The 19,033-nt window shown below is 34.8% G+C and overlaps 2 protein-coding genes across 3 annotated transcripts in view; both read right to left on the bottom strand.

Moving 5' to 3' along the window:
- The window catches only part of LOC133527148 (uncharacterized), a 132,665-nt gene that overhangs the window by 3,836 nt on the left and 109,796 nt on the right, over positions 1-19,033 (bottom strand). For both annotated transcript variants that reach the window (XM_061864043.1, XM_061864042.1), the window contains one exon: positions 128-213. In XM_061864043.1, coding sequence (XP_061720027.1) covers positions 128-213 — 86 coding nt within the window. The remainder of the gene's footprint in view (positions 1-127; positions 214-19,033) is intronic.
- LOC133526974 (uncharacterized) lies at positions 16,413-18,971 on the bottom strand. The gene is made up of 2 exons (XM_061863847.1): positions 18,802-18,971; positions 16,413-18,468 (listed from the first exon to the last, which is right to left on the bottom strand). Exon 2 carries the CDS (start codon positions 18,465-18,467, stop codon positions 16,617-16,619), a length of 1,851 nt encoding a protein of 616 aa, XP_061719831.1. The 5' UTR covers position 18,468; positions 18,802-18,971; the 3' UTR covers positions 16,413-16,616.

Raw genomic sequence — 19,033 nt, 5'->3', positions numbered from 1 at the left:
ATGACCGGCGGGGTTGCGTGGCCGAGACGTTAGGGATTTTTAAGACATGTCGCTTAAAGTTGCCATTAAGTAAATTAATAAAGTTATAAGAAACTACTTAGTAAGATAGTAGTAGATAGAAACTTACGGCGCGCGGTGATGCTGTCGAGGCGTCCGGCGCTCGCGATTCGCGTTCGTCAACACGTCGCCCGCCACCCCTGCCCCACACAGCACCTGGAATGAGGTAAACACATTTGTTAATTACTTATGTTTTCGTCTGGCAAATCCAATTGCCAGTAGAAAAAGTATCGGCCAATTTGTACAGTCAGCATCGATGAAAAAACGTACCAAAAGTATGATCACCTTCAAATACTTGTCTAAAATGAGATAAATATGTATATGCAGTTTGCGTTCAAAAGTTTATATTTTATTGTGTTACATATAAGCATATCTCTTCTTGTTAAGCCATTAGAGATTGGTAAACTTTCGACGCGTAGGTACTCTGATGCGCTACTTTTGATGATGACTGCACCTATGAAATTTATATCCGTACTTTCGCATAAAAAAAAATGGCCAAACTATAGGTAGCTACAACATTATAAAAACAAAATCTAGGGAGTCTCGGAAATAACCTTCGAACGATACATAGGCAACACTGTGATATAATATTACGGCCCGATTCGAACAATGCTTCTAAGAATATGTCACAGCAATTTGACACTGACAGAACCGGATCGTATCGCGATGACTTCTTATAAGCATTGTTCTGTTTGAATCGGCCCGTTAGTTGTTTGTCGTTTAATCTGTAGTGTAGGTAGATACAGGATGTTTATTTAGTCACCTGCATTAATTTACGGGTGAAAGAGATTGCTTTTAGGCCAGAAGTCTGCCTGATTATTACCTCTACTTAAATTGCTGTAATTTCCATATTAGTTTCTACTTTCGAGAGGATTGTAGTGTTAATAAAAAAAGAGTATTTGTATTGCATTTTAATGAATCGGGCAATTCTGTTTCAATAATACAATATTAATAAATAAATGAATATTATAGGGACACAAATTGACTAAGTCCAACGGTAAGCTCAAGAAGGCTTGTATTGTGGGACAACGATATATATAATATACAAACACTTAAATACTTACATAGAAAACATCCATAACTCAGGACAGGAACAAATATCTGTACTCATCACACAAATACATACCCTTACCGGGATTCGAACCCAGGACAAACGGCTTCATAGGCAGGGTCACTACCTATTAGGTCAAACCAGTCGACAATAATACATAGAATATTTATTTATTAATAGTACCTAATCATAATATTTCAGATAAACTTTCCAATATTTCCGTTTTCAATTTATCCGAAATACTTTCTAGGACTATGGCTTGTCGTATCATCTTTTACATTTAAAGCACTTAAGCAAACAACACAAATGATAACATATTATCAATTGTCCGAGTCAGTATGTTTGATTTAATAGCTAGTTAGTAGACATAGATACATGTATACACTTATAAATGTTCTCATAGAAAAGAGTACTTATTAAATGAATGTAAATATAAAATGTATAATGTAGTCCCCTTAGTTTAAGAGAAAACTGTATCATATTTCCGGAGAGCTTATTAAGAAGCTACTTAATTTAAAATCGAATAGTATATACGTTTTATTTTATTTTATTGTTAACTGTTAATAAAATTCCATTTACGTTTATTTTATGGTCCTACATTCATTAAGTTGGGTCGCTTAATGTAAATTAGCAACTGGGGATCATAAAATGCACATAAAATCAGCGCACCTATGTCTCAATTACTAACTATACTCAAATTTCAAACCAATAAATTAAGACGAAAATTTACAAGCAAAACGAGTAGTGTCTCATTTTGCGTCGATCGCGACTTTTAGAATCTTTTTAGTAAAAACACTTTATTTAGTCATACGGTCATGAATTTTCTGTCACAATTCTTAAACGTAGAGGTAAAACCAGATAAAATCTCATCACTAGCTATGCTATTTACAATTATGACTATCAGCGGTGTCTTAGGATTACAATATTAATAGGTATTGAATATTTGCTTATTATCATCAATATTATAAGTAGTTCTTCCTTCGTAAAGTCAGTCACCGGCCCATCGCTAACCGCAACCTACTTTCTTCAGAAGAAACAAAGGTGTCCATGATGTTTTGAAAACATTTCTGTCTGGTGACTCGTGTGACTGACATGCCACAAGATACATTGAAGTCATACGATTTTGTTATGTAAACCTGTTAACACTTTACGAACCAAATCAGACGTCTTTAAAACAGTTTATTGCGATAAGTCTTTGATTTACTGACAATTAATTTGGTCTGCGGCTTAGGAAAATATAAAAGTAAGAATCTACTTAAATAACTTAATTGACCAAATTCAGACAGTCGGCTGATTAAAATAGATATAAATATTTATTAGAATAATGTGCGGTGCGGGCGAGACGCACGATAACCAAATAACATCACTCAGATATCTTTCTGATGTTAGTGTAAGTTGGAATTAGTTCGAATTGCCCTGATAATCTAGTTCGCTCGAGTGTCTCGCCTCATCTGACTATACGTATGGGAAATCTCCCTATTTATTAACTCTTTGGCATTAACGTGTAAAGGAACGTCAAAACTGTTATGACATAACTCGTGTAGCGGCAGTTGATTCCATTCGACCTACATCCTTCTATCATAATGATACTCGGAACTGTGTTTAGTAATTGGATTGATGACATGATTTTTAAATTTTCTTCTACAGTTATTACAATATTTTTTGTTTTTTGGTTCGATCTAGTAGGTATAACTGATAGGCATCTAAATGAATTGTAGGTACACAAGTTTTTAAGCAGAGCCAGGTACTACGAACCTATAAATAACTTTAATTATTTCAACTAAAAATCCCAAGTCTTCATTTACGGTAAGTACCTATTCAGTTGTTTTTATTCGTTGTACGATCGGTGGCTAATGAAGGAGCTATAGTTCCTTCATTAGCCGTATGAAATGCGGCAGTACTGCCGCATTTCATAAGGTTAGCTAATGTAGGGTCGTTAAATATGTATTAATAAATCGTATTTACAACAGGGATGATGACACATGTTGAATTTTATAACAAAATCTAGTAAAGTAGATACCAAATGAGCAATTTATCGCAATAATGTGGTTATTAAAATAATATATGGAAATGATAAAAAAATATAGGATCTGAAAGTTTCAAAATTAAAGGTTTTTTTATTTATTTCCAAAAAGGAATTCGAATCCTTACATTTTATCCAAAAAAATTGTATACCAAATATATACATAAACGCAATATTTCACCGACAAAATCGGAATTTTAATGTTTTTCACACTTCAAGATGGGCTCTTGGTGACCGTGACGTCACATTTGCTTATCGTTTTGTTGGGAGCGTTTCGCGAGTGAAGTACGACTGTCGGACTTTGATTATCATTTCTGACTTTTGTATTGCTTTAATGCAATGGGTTCCATATAGACATTTGATTCTAAAAACGAACCTGAACGATTGATACCATTAATAAAAAAAATCATTTTACAGTACATATGGTGCTACTTTATCGCACTAGTGCGAAAATTAGCATATTACTGTGCCGAACATTGAAAGGGCCATATGTACTGTAAAACGTTGTACGATACATGTGCGAATAGTTAATTCGCAACTCGTGTCGATTTAAAACACTCCCTTCGGTCGTGTTTTAATTTATCGCCACTCGTTTCGAATTTCCTATTTTTCGCACTTGTATCGTAATGTACTATAGCCTATTGTATTGACAGTTATAATGAAAATGAGTGAATTTTACTATGGAAATTACATAAATACTGCCGACTAACATCATGCACTTACATAGTATATCTTTATCTAAAATTCAAGTAAATATTTTAAACAGTTTTACTTTTATTTAGGCTTTAGATGAAACTGTGCTGTCTTTTTATGATGAGAATTATGCAATTATTGCATGACCTGATGACGTGTTTGATTTAGTTTTAAAACGATTGCTTGCGCAAGCGCGTTACTGTGCGGTGTGAAAACAATTAAATAGAATTCAAAATAAACTAGTTGTAAAGAAAAAAAAAACTAGTCAAAATCAGAAAACATTCCACCAGATAATAAATAAAATAATAGAGAAATAAGGTACCTAATCATCAAAATAGTTGATACCCTAATACCAACACATCTTTATTGCGATTAAATAGGTAATAAAGATCTCTGATTTTTAAGCATTTAAACTGAAATGATACTTAGATATTTTGATAAGCAACAAAAATCATAAAGTACCATATCGTGAAACTAGCAAATACCACACCTCAGAAGGTCCGACGAGATGTAAAATGATCCCAAAGACCACAATGCGTTTTACGAGCGATGGTTGGTTTCTCAAGCAGCTGTCATTCCCACAGTCACTGGTCCGAGAGTAGTACCCGGTCCGAATCTCCTCATTATCACGTTATTACGGTTCTGCGTCAAATTTCACGTGCTATCACCGAATACCATTAATGTCTCACGCTGTGTCCGTTAAAAGTGTTAAAACTGTGTATGAAATTAACGGTTATTTTTTATAAGTCACAAATTGACAGGTATGTGTCTCTTTTTTGGTTTGTTTTACTATAAAGGTACTATTTTAAGTTTAAATTGAAAGCACTGCCATTCTAAGAACAACTTTATTAACTCAGCTTCTGTTTCAAAGCTTATTTTTCACAAAAATATAACAACGAATATCTGCACCCGTTATTGTTATTTACCTACATTCAACTATTTAAATCTGTATTTGCTTAAATAAATAGCAATATCCGAATTTGTTTGATTCTAGTTTCGTTTTAACATCATTTTAGATTATCAATGGAACATTTGCATAAAAGTAAAATTCCTAAAAATATCAGATACTAGGTTATGGTCTGGCGTAGCCGCGTAATTCACCATTCACATGCGTCCTCCCCAATCTGCATGTTTACGACATCTAGTGTCGGAATTCCAATCACTAGTTGATTGCTATATCAATAAATTAACAAAATACCGCTTCCCGCTAATTATGGACTATTTCAAATCTAAATCAAAAACAAATGATCCATGAGAAAATGGATCTTCAGCTCTTGACTTAGAGTTCACAGTTTATCACCGCTTAAAATAATACTTATCAACCTGTATTCTTTAAATATTTAGCATGATTCTCTTGTCAATCGAATGTAGCACTTAAATCTAAGCTATTTAAGTCTACGTCCCTAATCATATATAGTTTATGAATTAGCGTCAAAAATCGGCTTTGAAAATCGAATTTATAATGATTTCCCAGAATTCTCTTGTATTTTACAATGCTTATCTTCATCTAGTTCATATTCATATTATGCTTCGTCTTTATTGATTTTATTGACACTTGGTTCTGTTAACTTATGTTCTTTTAATACAGAATCGATCGTTTTCGATTCTTTATGATAGTGATTATTAAAATACTTATTATTAACAGCTTTGAAGGAAAAAAGTCGCATGTGTCTATGAATGTCCAAGTCGCATATGATAAAGTCTTAATAAATTTGTTTTAAGCATGTGAAAAAATCCTTTATCGGTGTAAAAAAATGTCAAGCATACTCCGTTGGAATAGATATCAACGCAAACGGCTGAACAAAGTCAAAATGTCTGAAGTAAGGGCAAGTGCAAGAAAAATGTGTATGTAAAGGCAGAACGTTAATTTTAAGCGCCACGTATGCTTTGATTTCGCTTCCCGCAAGGCTGCAGCCTTGTTAGCTAGTATTGTAGTATGTATTTATTTTTACTTATATATTTATTGATATATTTTGTTTTTCAGAGGTTAATTTGCTTATTTATCATCTGAGATAGTATTTAGACCTTAACTTAAGTCAGTACGTTATTTACGTCTGTGTCTGTAGATATTTTTTAACACCTTTTTTGTGCAGTTTCGCCCTTATTCATAAAATTATAACTTAATTTAGTAGCTACTTATTACTGATACATTTTACTGTACTATTGATAGCTAATTCATACTCGTAATTCTACCATCGAATCTGAATGAGTTCAATTGTTTAAGCTCCTGATATAGAAATAATAAACATTCACAGTCACGGATCACGCGGCACATTCAATCAGAAATATCGTGTAATAAGCTTGTCAAACAATAATAACTAATAGCTTCAAACACAATACAAATCATGAACGTGGAAATCATATCGCGGGTCATAAATAACACAGACAAATTTATCTAAACATCCCATTTAAGAACACGATGTTGACAATAGATTTTAAGTCATATAGGTTTAAGAATTACAATTGATTGAGTCCTGTTTTTAAGGGCTAAATTTGGTGGGATAATAATGAATTTAAATTTTCGCGGTTACTGTTTTGATGATAAGATTTAGTTAATGTTAACAGTATTTACTTTGTAAGGATAATGTAGCTCATTTTATATTTTGATCTAAAGCTTCTAAAACATGCAATAATAGAACATACAGTTTTAATTAAACAATGTAATTTAGTGCGATGGCTAAAACAATATCCTCAAAGTACCAACTCGACTAAGTTAGGGCCTTCTGTTGGATATAATACGAGTATAACATTGGATTGCAGGCCAGCAGAGCAGCTTGCAGCCGTGCATATGCAATTGAGGCGCATCGTAGTAAAAGCTTTACCTACCTCATAGTACCCCAAGGCGCAAGTTTTGTATTAATTTCGGAATATGCGGAAAAGGCTGAAGACTTGGGTCGACGTTAAGAAAATATGATTTTCATAAAATGAAATCCGCACTAATTTTTTTTTCTTAACAATAAATAGTTTTTGTTTGTATGCTTTCGTTTTTTCGTACTCATTTTTAAATCGGAAATGTGCCGATGGATAGCTTGTATATCTACATTCTGCAGGTGCAGGTACAGTGGTCGTGGTGTGTTCAATTGATCAGCGGCCGCGTCCATGCGAAGCATTCGGCAAAGCTGTTGGAGACGGCGTGAAATCGGCTGCCACGTCTTTAGTCGGCTCATGACTCAAATCTGACACTACGGAATGTTGTTTACAGTAAATACGTACCGAATATTAAGGAGCGGTGTGCTGAGGGTGACATGCCCAATTTTCGATTTGATTTTCTATCGTGCAATCGTACCGTACCTACTTACAGCAATATGTTTACAAGAAATTAGCATGATATAAAATTGAATCAATAATTAGGTTTATACGTTAAACTTCAAACCTGTCGGCTTCACTCAACCTTAAGGTAGGTATGTAAATTGTTATTCTGGAGTTAAGTACATATTTCTTCTTTAGGCTTGTTTGCGACATGTTGTATTGCCTGTTTGTATTGATATCATTCACAATGACGCGCGGATTTGTCAAATCTAACTTTTAATGGCATGACAATACGAACCAAGGCATGCGTCCTCGTGAATGACCCGACCTATACTTATGTACCTGTTATAAGCTAGAAGCTAGTACTTTATGATCTCTTCTCTAACAATAAAAGTTATCAAACCCGATCGCTATTTATCGGTGTTAAATTTCAAATTTATTTTATTATGTCCGTCAGATAATTTTATCTTGCGAAGTCCTATAAAATTCTAAACCCTAACTCTGGACTGGACCACCCATTTGTAGGCTATAAATAAATCGGAGTTAAATATAATTTATAACGTTTTTGTACAATCCTAAAACACGATATATCAAAGTCCTCGCCGCTGCTTTTAGCGTATCTTTGGTTCGGAATGGTAAGATAACACTTCGCGCAAGCCTTACAACTCTTAAACAACACTTATAACACTTAATACCAATAACACTCATCGATGAGAATGAATCACCGCTCAGATTAGTTGCATTAAAAACGCATTAAGACTTCAAAATGATATTTGGCATGATATGCTAGTGACACCAATTAAAGATATTTTTGACAAAATGAAGAATTTATGCGTTTAGGGCAAGAGGTGGTTGTTGTGTTGTATGATTCGGTGTTTCCATATCTACCTGCTAAATGGAGCTAAGTTAAAAGGGATTTAGAAAGTGTACAGTTTTTTAAAGGGTCGGCAACGCGCATATAACACCTCTGGAGTTGCAGGCGTCCATAGGCTGCGGCGACCGTATAAGTATTAAAAAATGCAACTTAAAAGCACCCTGTTATATTTAGATTTTAGTTAGATTTGAATATTTTCAAAATATAGTTTTTACGGCAAACCTTTTTTTGGAACGGTATAGATGGAATAATACAAAAATATACATGATCCTACTTATTTAAATTTCCTTTCATTTAAATGTATAAATCAAATTAGGTATCCCTTAAGTGATTTTTTTCTTATATGACGCCTCATACGACAATTCGTGCAAATAACTGCATTGATATGAATATTTTAATATTCCTTTGAGTAGCCGTAATCGTCTTATGTCTCCCTGTCAGGTAGCGTGACCAATCAATATGTCAAACAGAGACGCAATTGTAATGAGCTCTCGGATTAAGGACTCCCATATCAGGGTTTAAGAAACTACGGTCAAATTGTAAAGACGACGTTTATCAGACGGTTATTGTTTTTGTATTTACTTTATTAGTAAGAACATAACAAATTTAAACGTGGTGTAAATGGTAGCATTTGAAATAAAAATAGTAAATTTTGATTGATTTGAATTGAAGATTGCCGATTTACCTACCGCTAAAGGATCTTCGGCTAAGTGAAGCAAATATTTGTGTGTGAAAAAGTCCGTACCTATATATTCTAGGATAACTGTCCCGTCTGTAGACACTATACATTCACAAATTTGCCCGCCAGGTGCCAGACACATCTGCCTGACAGATTTGACAGACACATTTATTTATACGTATATCCTAGCGAATCTATTTAAAAATTACGAAGTTCCTGCAACGACTGTAATCACCAAACCGTATTTAAATGCTTTGAAATTAGTCAATAGCTGTAACGTAATCCCTCTTTGGTTACAAAATATTAACTATCTAAGTTATTTATCTGTATACACTTTAAAATTATATCTCCTAACCAAGTGCGGGACAATAGTGACAACTGCAATTAACTTACCACAATGACAGTTGACTTTTACAATTAGAAAGTCACATTTTCATAAAAGGTATTTATACTTCTTATTACCTAACTAGTAAGTAGCATTTGTTCTCGATTAACTTCAACTTGTAACTGACCCAAATATATTTAAAAAGCAAATATCCATTATTATTGAGCATACAGCGTGAATAATGTTTTATAAATCTTTGGTGTTACTATTTATGTCCATTAGAGTTAATCCCCTAGTTTACTTAGACACCACATAAATTTGGTTTCGTAATGCTTCTTATGTTACGTGACCTGGTTTGGAAGACGTTAATTGATTTAGAAATTGGATGCCCCATATTTTAGAATTGTAGGTACATAAATCGTTTTTACATAATACCTACTTAGCTCGGCTTTAAACTATGCTACAATGATTATCCCTTCATAAAAGGTTTTTTTTTTTTGTATCTACGCTTTGAGATCTAATATCCAAACAATTTACGATACCGTTGCATTCGGATAGGTAAGTATTCATGGACTGTTAATAATGTCATTATTTGACCTATAAATAAATTTATAATCATTTTATTACATGTCTTTTTACAAAATCATAAAAATTGAAAAAAGAGTTCCGATAAAAATCGCCGCACCTGTATCCTTGCTATCGTATAAGCCAACGTTAAGCAGTCGCGGCGTACGCGCACACAAGATGCCTGTTCGAACTTCAAGAACAGTTACTTGGTTTAACATTAACCGTATGATTTGACATTACTGCCAGTTCTCGCACGCAGAAATAAGAACCAGCGAGATGCACTGCCGCGTAATGTCAATACGAATGAAAGTTCGAATAGGCCTTCCAGCACAGTTGTAAGCCGACAAGCCGACACCACCCAAGCCCGACCCTTCTCATAAATCAATTTCCACCCATTGTAAGATTACTTATTACGAGCTTTCAACCTGACACAAATAATAATATTAATACTATATCGTGAAAACCTTTCGCTAAATAGGAGGTTTAAATTTCCAAATTAGTACGAAATGACTCGAAGTGAATAGTAGACCGATCGATTAATTTAACGAAATTCTGAACAATTACATAAAAGTTCCTAAGCCACTTTCTTGGTGATGTCACATAGAGATCTGACATGCACTTAAGTCATATTTATTCCTACCCTTATTCAAACTGGACACTATGCGACATAAGTGCATGGCCTTTTGCTATGGAGAGACATAATAAACTTGTTTAAGGTGCATTCGTAGCTAAGAGCAAAAACTGCAGCTTTACATTCGTGGTAAACAAGTAACTTATTGCAGTTAACATGGCTCTTAAAATATATTTATCAAGAGTCATTTCAGCTTATCAAGTCGAATGATAAACCAGCCACCATAACTTAGTGGTTGACAGCTAAATGTATTCCTGACAACTCAATGTGGTTTCTGTCGATTTTAGAAGTTTATTCTTTGACCAGATTTATTTTACTGCCACTGAAACATTTGAGTTGAAATTTCGCAATCGTTTGGACGGGGTACACATAATTCAGAAAGTAACACGTTGATCTGTAACCGTAAATGTATGTTTATAGATCGTGTAATTCACAAAGACGCGTGCTTTGAAAGGTTAGATTTGACAAATCTGCGCGCCATCGTGAATGAAGCGAACCATTCTTTAGGTTTAAACGTCAATTCTTTAATTTTAGTTTTAAATCGCATTACTTTATCGACATACATATTTCTTTTCAAGCATATAAAATTACCGCTAAGATGATGATGATGATGATGGTGGGGTCTACCTCTCTGTCCCCAGTTACCCCGTCAAGTGGGGTAACTGGGGACAGAGAGGTAGCTTATGTTCCCGTATGTAGAGGTAGCGTATGAACCCTCTGTCCCCAACTCCCCAGTTAACACTTGACAATATTCTATAACCTGCCATGGGCTATATTTTATGTAGAATACTTCAATAAAAAAGTTCAAATGTGATGTATTTGATGCGTTACATTACTACTAGGGATAAAAACAATTTTGTTAAAATATTTTTTGATTTGTGTTTTAACCGTTTAATTTGTGTTGCAACCGGGTGGTCTAGTGGTCAGGACGTTAGCCGCGTAAGCCGTAGACGCCGGTTTGATTCCTGCCTCGGGCACCAGAGTGCTTGGTACCTATTTTTTTCTTAATTATATGATTTATATTTCAGTTTATAAAACATAAAATATTTTATGAAATAAAGTGGCATTTAAATACAAGTCTAGATTTGATCACTGAAATAATAAGATTTAATTGAAAATAAATTACGATTAGATTAATAAACAGAATAAGCCCGTGAACATATATTATAGATTTGGTCCAAAGAGTAAATACGGCGGACATAGTTTAGACATGTTTAGACAAGTCTGACTGGTAATGTTTCCTGGAATCTTAATTGAACGCTGAATGATTTGTGGAAATGTATCAGATGGAAGTTTACTTTGTGAATGCTTATATACAAAGAAACATTCCGATTATTCCGAATGAAATGACGTTTTTTGTTGTTCAGTCGGTAGTTGTGTGTTATTTATTAAAAAGTTTAACGAATTAAATAGGTACATTTAAAAATAGTGGAACATCATAGTGATATAGTGGGTTAGGAGACAAATTGTAAAGGATATTTTTGGTAATTAAGTTAGGTTAGGAATACTTGTTGCATAGTAATATAATAGCCACATGAATACTGTACGGTTTGTCTTTATACCTGCCCTTAGGTATTTGGGTCGAAAAATAAATATTATGTATTTTACTGTACTAGTAACAATGACAGTGTCCAGCGAATGCGATCCAACGTGGTGTTAAACACGTAAGACAAATGACATTGACAACTGTTTATGATATAGGTATGTTGTCGCTGTAGCTCTGTCGCGTCGCGTTGTCATGTTTGTCGTCAACGTTTGAGATTAGGGATTAGAATAGATTAGGGGAGATGGCCTTAGATTATATAATGCGACTACGACATTCGACTAATAGTAATAATAATTCAGCCTATATACGTGCCACTTCTGGGCACAGTGGGCACAGGATACCTCTCATACACGAGAGAGATTGGGATATACCTAGTCCACACGCCGCGATAACTTTTGAATTTCTTAGTGGATATATCTACAGGTTACCTCATCGTGTGTTCCTATAATGGAAAATATGAAAAGATACGCGACTAATAACAGTAATAATTCAACTTAAAACTGCATAGGCATTATTGTTTTAAATTGCGGTTTACGATCGAATAGCAGCAAAAGCCTATCAATACAATTGAATCAATTGATATTCAATTTGAACGTGCGAGAATAATTCCCCCTGTTTGTTGCTGTTGCTGTATCAGTTACGATTCGTAATGATGTCAATTCCGGGTTCTAATTATAATCACTGTGTTTAGTCTGACTTCTAGGATTTCCGCCCTGTTTAGTCTAGACAATGCATTCCGTATTAGCCAAACATGCCTAATTTAAGCATTTTGGCGCCATGTTATAAATAATGTTAACATGTCACGCGAAAATATGATACATACATTTAATACGTATAAATTTAGTAGGCCTAACAATCCCCGCCCACGTACAGGCTAGTCCAAAAATACGTTGGCAAACGACCTGTAAGGAAGAAAAATATTGTTTATTTTTTTGTCATCGTATAAATTTGGGCCACGCTGTATACAGCCCACTTTTTATAATACCAAGTCGGTGGCAAACAAGCATATGACCCGCCTGATAAGCAGTCACCGTAGTCTATGGACACCTGCAACACCAGAGGTATTACGTATGCGTTGCCGATCCTTTAAAAACCTGTACACACCTTTTTTGAAGAACCCCATACTGTGGCCCCTCGGGAAAACCTCGGCAGGGAGCTCATTCCACAGCCGAAGCGTTCGCGGGAGGAACCGCACAGAACGCGAACATAAACTTTAGGATGTGAGGATGAACACCCTGTCGACGACGAGCGGTGCGGTGATAGAAAGCGGCCGGTGGCATCATGTTAAACAATTCTTTAGAGCACAGCCCATTGTACAGGCTTAAGGTTTATCACTTTTGCAATATTGTAAAACGTTATACAATATTAAATGGTTTTAGAATAGAATTCAATTCTCTTAATTTATGAAATATAAAAAAAATGCACACAACACACAAAAAATGATTAAGTATATAATCACGTTTAAAATCTGTTGTGTTATAAAGTGTAATGTGTTTTAATTGAAGCAACAATCTTAGAAAATATTTACTCTGACCGAGATTCGAACCCGTATCAACACGACTTGTATTTTCTTCAAAATTCACCTTCATCTTAATATTGACTCCATTTCTCAATGTTTAAAGAGACAGGTCTCATCAAAGGGTTCCGTGGCGGGCCAATATTTGGTAAAACATTTTGGGCAAACAATTGGACACCAAATAGTATTGCTCATCCCGACGCCTCCGACTATTGGAGATCCATTTCCTGTTTGTTCAAGATAAGGGATGATGTTCAAACATGTCGAGGAATGTTCAACATGGGGGTTTGGACTCCGTTCACGCGGATAATTTGAACGATTCTGTTTTTTATGTATTTGTCTACTTATATTGAGTTCAGGGTGGCTTCATGATGTTTTGCTAGATCGTCTAAATATTATATTACATTGGTAAGGTAAGATTAGTAAATTTGCCCTATTCTATTCCGCTCTAATGAAAAATGTCACACAGATGATTCATTCGCGCTTTATCTAAGATATGCAAGTAGTTACATAATAAATACACTCATTAGAAATAACTAATAGATGTCATATATTTAATGATGTCAATTATACTATGAGTGTATTTAACACCACATTATCCATTATTATAGGGACACTTTGGGAAGAGATCGTTTGTTTAAAGGGAAAGGATTGAATTTTTCCGAATTTACATGAAGCAGAATATTATATTACATTGGTAAGAGTATCTCCGTAGCACAATTTTCTGAACCTTGCAATGAAATGTTGACATGACTTAATTACTTCAAATTAGGACCGGAAATACTACATATCCGGCGCGCTGAGTGAAGATGATTATGTAAAGGAATTTCACACAGCCTTACACGTCTAGGTCTGTAAAGCAACCTTCTTTTGTTTTTAAACGTCAAATTATGACACACCGTTTTGGCATTCAACCATCATACCTCGTAGTTTTTTCGTAATTTGTGTTTAGCTGTGTAAATCTATGAATAAAACAAATTGACTACTTTTTTACTATATTTTATATTTAATTACAAGTTTGAGAATAGCACATTACAAATTTCGGCGAGCAAAGGGGGTGCCGGCCGCATATCGATATTTACAACCCTGCACTAACTACAAGTTTCTGTTTGACTCAATGGTTGACTGTTAGAGAATGCCTTAAGGCATTAAGTCCGCGATTTGTACAATTTTATATCGTGCAATAAAGTTTAAATAAATAAATACCTCTATCTATATCTACTTGTCCTGCAACCATTCGTTTTCCGGCCTCTATATTAATGCACTATTACATTTCTTGACGACCGGTTTGGCCTAGTTGGTAGTGACCCTACCTACGAAGCTGATGGTCCCGGTTTCAAATCCTGGTAAGGGCACTTATTCTTGTGATGAGCATGGATATTTGTTCCTGAGTCATGGGTGTTTTCTATCTATTTAAGTATTTATAAATATTTATATATTATATATATCGTTGTCTAAGTACCTTCAACACAAGCCTTATTGAGCTTACTGTGGGACTTAATCAATTTGTGTAATAATGTCCTATAATATTTATTTATTTATTCATTTATTTCTATACCAGAGTTCTAAGATATGAAAGTTTTGATCGATTTTTCACTGATGATCCATTAATAAAATACGTCTAATCTGAACAATAGCTAAAGATAAATACGTAGTCCCGAACACAATATCAAATGGAAATTTTATTAAGAATCAGGTGATCCAATAAAGATTATAAATACTTCATATCGCTAAAAGTGTGGGTTTTACCTTTAAAAGTAGGTACAGACACGAAAAAATGTGTTTATTGTACAGATACATCTAAATAATCAGGCAGGTATCAGTATCATAATAATAGATATGTAGATACAATGGTAATATTAGTAGATAGTTGTGAAATAACATAGTTTTGTACAATTAGGCATCAAATAATTATAATATTTATAAAAACACACATGACATCTGTCATAACAGAGGTATGGTCATAAAATGTATATATAAAAAGAAAAGGTTGATGTATGGAGCTTTGGTAGTTAAACTTTAGTGGATTACAAGTGCAGAAAATAGGGAATTCGCAACAAGTGGTGATAAATCGACACGAATGAGAATTACCTATTCGAACGTGTATCGAACAACGTATTACAGTACTCTTTAAAGTTTCGACATAACCACGGAAAGTGCTCATTCCCGCACGGGTGCGGGAAAGTAGCACCATAATTATGTACTGTAAAAAAGTTTCTTAAATATTTGCTTAATCTATCAATAAATTTATCGATTAATCTATCATATGGGTAATTTAGAAAAAAAAAACAAATGATTGCAATTAGAAACTAGAAAGATTATTGGTAAAAAAAAAAATTACAAAAATTTAATGTATTTAATGTTTATTATGACAACGTCTTATAGTGATCAGTGCAAAGTAGGTAAGATAAAGTTTTAAACCGATCCAAAAAACAAAACTAATAATACATTGAACGTACTGAATCGGAGAGCAAAAATATATAATGTATTCCGTGGGTGTGTCTATAATAACTGCATACCAAAAAAGATAAAAGTAATATTAATTATCAATTGCGTATCTTAGTCTTTCACGTCATTTTTTATGGCATTTTATTAATAACAATAAAAATATGTACAATATGTATATGTATATGTCTGTATGTATGTGTGTTATGTATATGTATGTATGTGTATGTATGTATATACGGAAAAAACCTTTTTAAATGAGGAACTATCATAAATACTTTTTATGTTACTCATTTGATAATGGCAAACGTAAAAATATGTACATGAGCAACGGGACGACGTATGAGCACTTTCAATTTTGAATTTTTATATGAAGCAAAATCATTAACACTATTGAGGTCTAAGGAGACTTGAACTCATGACCTTCGCGTTTTTAGCCAGGTTAAGAGCAAATCTATACATACATATATTAGGTACCTACTCTATATTGGTACTTTTTTGCTGCATAAGTGTAATGAAATAAAATAAGTATAGAATGATTTAAAAATTAATTAAATTGAACGCAATTCATTTAAAGAGATGTATTCGAGTTCATTTGCAACAAATAAGTCCTTAATAGGAGAGGTCCATACAGTCGGAATGGAAAAAAAACAAATAAGCTGCGAGTTAGCCAAACGCCAAGGGTTAGGTATAGGGTAAGGTGCTCCAGGAGTGCGCACTTTTTAAATGACACTTAGTAAAAAATAAAATAACAAGGCTAGGAAAATCAACTTTATTTATCAGTAACTCTTATCTCTCAGTAACAAATCAGCATACACGCATTAATTATAATGTCCATAATTTTGGCACAAATACAAAGTAAAAAAAAAATAACCAATGCGCACTCTTACAACGTATAACGTATAAGAGTGCGCGCAGGGTTGCACAAGAGTGCGCGCAGGGTTGCAAAGAGTGCGCATTTTATTTATGAGTGCATACGTCACACTCATAAGATCCTAGGCCTAAATAGGCTGTGCATTTTTCATGCCACCATTCTTTACACTTATCGCACTCTATCCAGTCTTCTATGATGGGTTCTTTGTATACCTCTCGGCAGCCACCACATTTCCAAATTTTTTTTTTGGGGGTTTTCTTTGGTTTTTTGAAGTCTTTTTTCACTTTTTTGGCTTTTGAAGTTTGCGTCTTTGAAGTTTGAGGACGTTGTATGTCAATTTTCAGTTTAGTTTTAGGTTTCTTTTGTGCTTCTTGCTTTTCGATTTCAATTTTATACGGTGAACTACTAATTATGTCAGATTTTTTGTGTTTTCGTTGAGAGACTGGTCTTGGCTGGGCCTTGGGGATGGGACAAATATCCATTATTGTTTTGGGCTTTCCAGTTGTAGCAGAATTTGTATTATGTGAAGAGACTTCAGTTGGCTGCATTGGTGATTCGTTTGCAGCCGAATGTTCGGTTGAAATCACTGATGAGTTTGTAGGACCTCCCACATTTGTTAAATCCATTAAGGGGCTGCGTGAGGTTTGTGGTATTGCCTCTGATACAATCGATGCTCCAGAATCGACTAATGGCACATCAGTGGCACTTTCAGCGTTATCATCACCTCGTTTTCTTTCAGTTACTGAGCTTGCTAAATAATCTGCGTCAGTAAAGACATCTGGGTCGTAAGGCACTATACCAGTGACTTTGAAGCACTGAACTGCGCACGCTAAAGTTGCAGCTTTGAGGTAAGCAGGGGAAAAAATTGCCACCATTTGGAAAACAGTGATCGCCCTACCGGGATGGTTGCGCAGCCATTTTTCGCATTCATTGGCATAGTATTTTTTCAAGACTGTGTGGAATCCACAGTCAAGTGGTTGGATTTTGTGACTAGTATGAGGAGGCAAAGTCAATACGTGGATGTGGTTGTCACGATAAAAATTAATAGCTCTAATCGTGCAATGTGACACATGGTTGTCCAAAATTAGTAATACTGGGTTTTCTTTCGTTGGCTTTGTATAATCTTTGAAATGTGACAACCAATCCAGAAAAAGATCCGAATTTATATAACTGGAGTCGGATATCATACCGATGGACCCAGCTGGTGCGCCATCTAAAAGCTCGGGCTTCATTCTTTTGCGCTTAAATATAAATGCTGGTGGGACATAAACACCCGATGCACTCATAGCATTCACGGCTGTAATGTTGACTCCCCTCTCTGCACTAGATATTTTACTCACTGACCGTTTTCCTTTTGTGCTCAAAACTTTTGAAGGTTTATTAGGCACAGTGGTGAAGCCAGTCTCGTCCATATTAAAAATACGGTGGGGCGGAAAATTGTATCTATCTTGCAACACCATAAGATTGATGTAAAACCGCTCAACTTGTGGCCGGTTAAACGCCATAGCACGAGCAATGCTAGTTGACGTTGGTTGTCTCAACGATATTTCTGGATGACGGCTTCGAAACCCTCTTAACCATCCCTTGCCTGCTAATTTTGTGTCTGTGTTAAACCTATGTGGAATATTATTCGCGACGGCGAATTCAAAAGCTAACTCTCTCAAACGTTTTGCTGTCAAGCCAAAGTACATATCATCTAGAAGTTTCAAATAATTACAGAAGTCTTCTTCAATTTGTTCCGTAAATGTTGTTTCGTATCTACCCAATTTAGTAGCAGGTTCACCTCTCTTCAGACGTTTTCTCAACGATGATTCTGGCATACCAAAAGCCTCGGCGACTGATCTTTTTGACTGACCTTTTTCTATGAGCTTCCGAGCTTCTTCAAGTACATCGGCTGGACAATTCTTTCGCTCAGTCTTTCTCTTTTTCGTAGACATACTGTAAATAAATAGTTACGTATGCTAAATACATAATAATAAGCAAAAAAAAAAAAATCAAAACTAAAAATCAAGTGGTATATAAGAGTGCGCGCGCACTCTTGTTCGCATCTAAACTGCGCACTCTTAGTAACTACGCCCTAACACGAAATGATGGACTCGTCACGCCATCTATCGGAGAACGCGGTCATTTGCTCTTTATCCATCGCTAGACTAGTTTATAATTTGTGGGTTGTGACAGTTCGTTTTATTGTTTTCTTCGTAGTTTTTAGACAGCAATCATTGTTAAACACAAGAAAAATAGATCAAAACGTCAAAAAAACTTTAGGTTTACCTGGAATCCACGTTTTTCCATGAATTTCGATTATTTTTCGGCAGCGCGCACCGGTTCACTAGAGCACCAAAATACAACTGAAGTTAGCTACAGATGGCTTATTGGACTCGTGTGACGTAAGGTGCGCCCTCATATAGACCTCGCACTCTTAGAGCACCTTACCCTATTTGACACCACGCTGATACTATTTATCTATATTCTACATTTTAGCTTATAGCACATTAGCTCTATC

The sequence above is a fragment of the Cydia pomonella genome, chromosome 17 (genome assembly GCF_033807575.1).
Source record: "Cydia pomonella isolate Wapato2018A chromosome 17, ilCydPomo1, whole genome shotgun sequence".
NCBI lineage: Eukaryota > Metazoa > Arthropoda > Insecta > Lepidoptera > Tortricidae > Cydia > Cydia pomonella.
Note: the sequence above shows the minus strand (reverse complement) of the source record. Positions and strands in the feature narration are given on the sequence as shown.

Excerpts from the sequence above, each read along its gene's own strand:
- LOC133526974 (XM_061863847.1), bottom strand. The coding sequence starts at position 18,467 with ATGTCTACGAAAAAGAGAAAGACTGAGCGAAAGAATTGTCCAGCCGAT.